The 5,000-nt window shown below is 37.9% G+C and overlaps 1 protein-coding gene across 2 annotated transcripts in view; it reads right to left on the reverse strand.

Moving 5' to 3' along the window:
- The window catches only part of LOC115223635 (puromycin-sensitive aminopeptidase-like), a 67,509-nt gene that overhangs the window by 9,069 nt on the left and 53,440 nt on the right, over positions 1-5,000 (reverse strand). For both annotated transcript variants that reach the window (XM_036512463.1, XM_036512462.1), the window contains exons 16-18: positions 4,614-4,833; positions 3,119-3,261; positions 2,328-2,381 (exon numbers count right to left, since the gene is read on the reverse strand). In XM_036512463.1, the coding sequence (XP_036368356.1) occupies positions 2,328-2,381; positions 3,119-3,261; positions 4,614-4,833 (417 nt within the window). The remainder of the gene's footprint in view (positions 1-2,327; positions 2,382-3,118; positions 3,262-4,613; positions 4,834-5,000) is intronic.

The raw sequence follows: 5,000 nt of genomic DNA on the forward strand, positions 1-5,000 counted from the left end.
ATTTCACCTTAAAAGGTATTTTTTAATATGCTGGCCACTGATAAAATCTTTTGAAAATTTTATCCTATATTAGAGGTATATATATATGAAGCTTTATGAAAATAAACAAAAGACGAAGGCAGGTGGAGTACAAACAAACAATTGTATTAGTATGGCGCTCAGGAATATAAATAAAACAAGTGTTTAACGTTTCGAGCCTACGCTCTTCAACAGAAAGCTACACAGAAAAAAACACGGAGAGAAACAAGGAGAAGAAAAAAATGCGTGCAGAAGCTAGCGGTCTAACATGGCGATATATATATCTATATATGTATATATATGTATTATATATATATATATATATATAATAATAATATATATATATATATATTATATATATATATAGATATATATATATAAAATATATATATATTATATATACAGGGAGAGGGGAGAGAGAGAGAGTTATTAGTGAGGGGTTATGAATCTGGGCAAAACACTTCACAATCCCTCTGTTAGTACACCAGGCTGACAATATTGTTGAGATTAGTAAAGAACTCCACGTATTCTTGCATTAGGGTCCAGTTTAGAGTTCATTACCATTCTGCATTGTAAATCCATAGTTGTGCTTCCCTTATACTGTTTTTTTAAAATATTTTTACACAGAGTGATATACAAGACAAGGCATAACTAATAGTTATTGCATATACAATATTTCTTTATTGTAGTGAAGTCGACTTACCACTGTTTACAGTTGTCATTATAGGTTCGTTACTCATACGTTTATTTAATCAGCCAATTAATTAAGAAAAATTGAACGACCTAAAAAGATTAATTCTACTTTCGTCAGAACCATTTCTGGTTATATCTAAGCAGAACACTGAAGGAATGGTACATACATACATACATACATACATACATACATACATACATACATTACATACATGTCAACTATAGCCATTCGGCTTCTGACCAGCGCCGCGACAGCATCGATCTTTTAGTCTGCCGTAAGGCATTATTTTTCAAATACGCCAGCTAAGTTGAACTGTCTAAAGTCGAAAGACGCCTGTTGTTTTTGTCCTGTTATTATTATTATTATTATTATATTATTATTATTATTGTTTTTTTGTATTTATATTCGTGTAACATCGTCCGTTTTTCTGTCCTTGTTTCGTATACATTCGATCCTTTTTCCAAGAAATCTAATGCTCGTAGCTTAGTTTTTCCTTGGGCCAGATCGGAACAACGCCAAGATTAATCAGCCAAAATTGCGAGGATGATCCGGTTCTTGACTGAAGATTAGAGGCTTCGAATGATCCGTCCGTTTTTTGTGTCGTCTATTTGAATGTTTTGCGTTCTTGTCCCATTTTGTATTTTTATATATATTTTTTATACACACACACACACACACATATATATATATGTGTGGTAACTAGCTTGTTTACCAACCACATGGTTCGGGTTCATTCCCCACTGCGTGGCACCTTGGGCAAGTGTCTTCTACTATAGCCTCGGGCCGACCAAGCTTGTGAGTGGATTTGGTAGACGGAAACTGCTGAACGAAGCCCGTTATATATATGTAATATATATATATATATATATCTATATATAGATATATGTATAGATATATAGTATAATATATATTATATATATATAATATGCATGTGTGTGTTTGTGTATCTGTGTTTGTCCCCCCTAGCATTGCTTGACAACCGATGCTGGGTGTTTATGTCCCCGAAACTTAGCGGTTCGGCAAAAGAGACCGATAGAATAAGTACTGGGCTTACAAAAGAATAAGTCCCGGGGTCGAGTTGCTCGATTAAAGGCGGTGCTCCAGCATGGCCGCAGTCAAATGAGTGAAACAAGCAAAAGAGTAAAAGAGTAATATATATATATATATATATAAAATTGGATTTAATCCTAAATGTAATTATTCCCTGTAAGTTTGGATTTACTCCCTAATATTATTATATATATATATATATATATATATATATATGATGATTACTTCCTCTTGACAGATGCTAGCCGCCCCATCAACATACACACCACACCCCATCACACAGCACAATCACTCCGTTCACGAGCACTCAGATGACTTAAGATCAGCTGCTGATTGACAGGGTTTAAAACACAAATGACAGATTATTTACATTATTTACATTGGACGGATATTTGCCCTCATCTTGTCTGTTGTTTCGGCTGATATACCCTCCAGCTTTCGTCAACCCCACTCCCCCTTTCTGCCAAATTTTGAAAAAATTTTGTTAAGAGGATGGCAGAAATTATCTACTAAGTTGAAATAACTATGCTACTAAACGAAAACAGCGTTAAACGAACACATTTACCTCTTTTAACATACCAAATGCTTCCTCATCGTGACAAAGAACCGTGGTGTAGACCTGTTATTGAAATAGAAAATGACACTTATAATAAAGCGTTTTTAAAAAAACTTTAAAGATGAGGACATATCCTTTTTACACTAAAAATTAAGCAATATACTATGCATAAACATAATATGCATAATTAAACGTTATGTGTGGAGGTGCAATGGCCCAGTGGTTAGGGCAGCGGACTCGCGGTCGGAGGATCGCGGTTTCGATTCCCAGACCGGGCGTTGTGTGTGTTTATTGAGCGAAAACACCTAAAAGCTCCATGTGGCTCCAGCAGGGGGTGGTGGCGACCCCTGTTGTACTCTTTCGCTCCAACTTTCTTTCACTCTTTTTACCTGTTTCTTAACTAACGCGGCGATGGACTGGCGTCCCGTCTAGCTGTGGGGGGGGGGACACATACGCCATAGAAACGGGGAAACCGGGCCCATGAGCCTGGCTAGGCTTGAAAAGGGCGCATAGATAAAAAAACAACAACAACATTATGTGGCCATTACATGTGGCAACCGATGAACAAGATTGTTAGAACATAAGAGAATTGTGATCTTGTGCCAAAAGTAGAAATAAATAATTAAATAAATATATATTTCTTTATTAGGGGCTAAACACAGAGGGGACAAACAAGGACAGACAAACGGATTAAGTGGTTTACATCGACCCCAGTGCGTAACTGGTACTTAATTTATCGACCCCGAAAGGATGAAAGGCAAAGTCGACCTCGGCAGAAATAAATAAATAAATATACTTACGGCATATCGAATATTTGGATCGATGAAGTTCCTATAATTGAGAAAACTCTTGAACAGCACCCTGGCTTCCTTAAGTACACTATCTTCGCCATATCTTCCTAACATACACAGCAGTTTGTCCCTTAGCAAGGTAGTAATCGTTTCTGGAAATAAGGTGGAAAGCCCAAATAAAATGTGAGATTTCTTTTAACATTTTAACATATATATATACACAAAAGTGCGAGCGAGGGTTGAACCATTAAGGTAGCTTTTCGATTCACTCAAACTAGCAGCCAAATCTCTCTCAGATCACATCCTACCGCTTCAAGAAAAGAAGTATGTTATATAAACGTAGAAAAGAATGAATGTATTGTCACAGTTGAAACGTCATTGATAAAAAAATTCGTCTCAATTAGAGATGTACTGGAATTAAAAAACAATGCATACAATCAGTTATGTAGGCTGGAAATAGAAATATCCTCAAAGTTTAATGCGCGTTTCATTGATATATAGTGATATGGCTCTATGGTAAGAAGTTTGCTCCGCAATCACAAGGTTTCGGGTTCAGTCCCACTGCGTGGCATCATGAGCATGTGTCTCATAAGATAGCCGGCCAAGCTCTTGTGAGTAGATTTGGTAGACGAAAACTGAAAGACGTCCCTGGAGATTACTTACTTTCTCTTTACTCTTTTACTTGTTTCAGGCATTTGACTGCGGCCATGCTGGAGCACCGCCTTTAATCGAGCAACTCGACGCCGGGACTTATTCTTTTGTAAGCCCAGTACTTATTCTATCGGTCTCTTTTGCCGAACCGCTAAGTGACGGGGACGTAAACACACCAGCATCGGTTGTCAAGCGATGTTGGGGTGGGGGAGAAAAACCCCAGACACACAAACATATACACCCACATATATATATATATATATACATATATACGACGGGCTTCTTTCAGTTTCTGTCTACCAAATCCACTCACAAGGCTTTGGTCGGCCCGGGGCTATAGCAGAATACACTTGCCCAAGGTGCCACGCAGTGGGACTGAACCCGGAACAATGTGGTTGGTAAGCTAGCTACTTACCACACAGCCACTCCTGCGCCTACTACTACTACTACTACTACTACTACTACTACTACTACTACTACTTCCCCGTCACCAGCACTACCACGACCTTTACCACCAAACCGCCAACAGTGACAACAATAGCACTGTCACTACAAAACACACCCATAAAATTACCACCGTCTTCACCGTCACCACTCGTACCACCGCAACAACAGTAACAGCAACGACAAAAGCGTAACGAAATGCCTCGAAACCTAACTCCCGGCATTTTAATTGTTGTGCACTGAAACCGCAACACTCACCTATTTGACCACCCCCGTCTTCCCCGTCACCAGAACTACTACCACCCTCACCACCACCAAACTGCCTTTAAAAACACACCTATGAAATTACAACCGTTAAAACAGCAAAAACCGCAAAAACAGTAACGACAACGATAAAAACAATACCTACTTTCGCCATTTTGTCTTTCAAATCCTACTGTTTGGAAGGATTTTCGAAAGAGGCTACTGGCAAATAGCTTCCAGTCTTCGAAGAGATTCTTAGCTTGTAACAAATATCCCATATTCTCGTAGTTATTGATCAAATCGTAGAGAACGTGATGGTCGTCCTCTTCGATAAAAGCTGGCAATGCACTCATGAGATCGATTAAACTTATTTTAGAGTCAAACGTCTGCAAATAAACGAAAGATAGCAGATAAAACATTTGAGAACAGAAATTTTCGCTGATAAAGAGCTTATGCCCGAAATATTGATACATATATATATATTTTTTTTTTCATCTTTCACACACTGAAAACATTAACATTGGTTAATTTTAATATTATTTTAGTTGGGTTA

Source organism: Octopus sinensis, linkage group LG23, assembly GCF_006345805.1.
Source record: "Octopus sinensis linkage group LG23, ASM634580v1, whole genome shotgun sequence".
In the NCBI taxonomy this organism is placed as follows: Eukaryota; Metazoa; Mollusca; class Cephalopoda; order Octopoda; family Octopodidae; genus Octopus; species Octopus sinensis.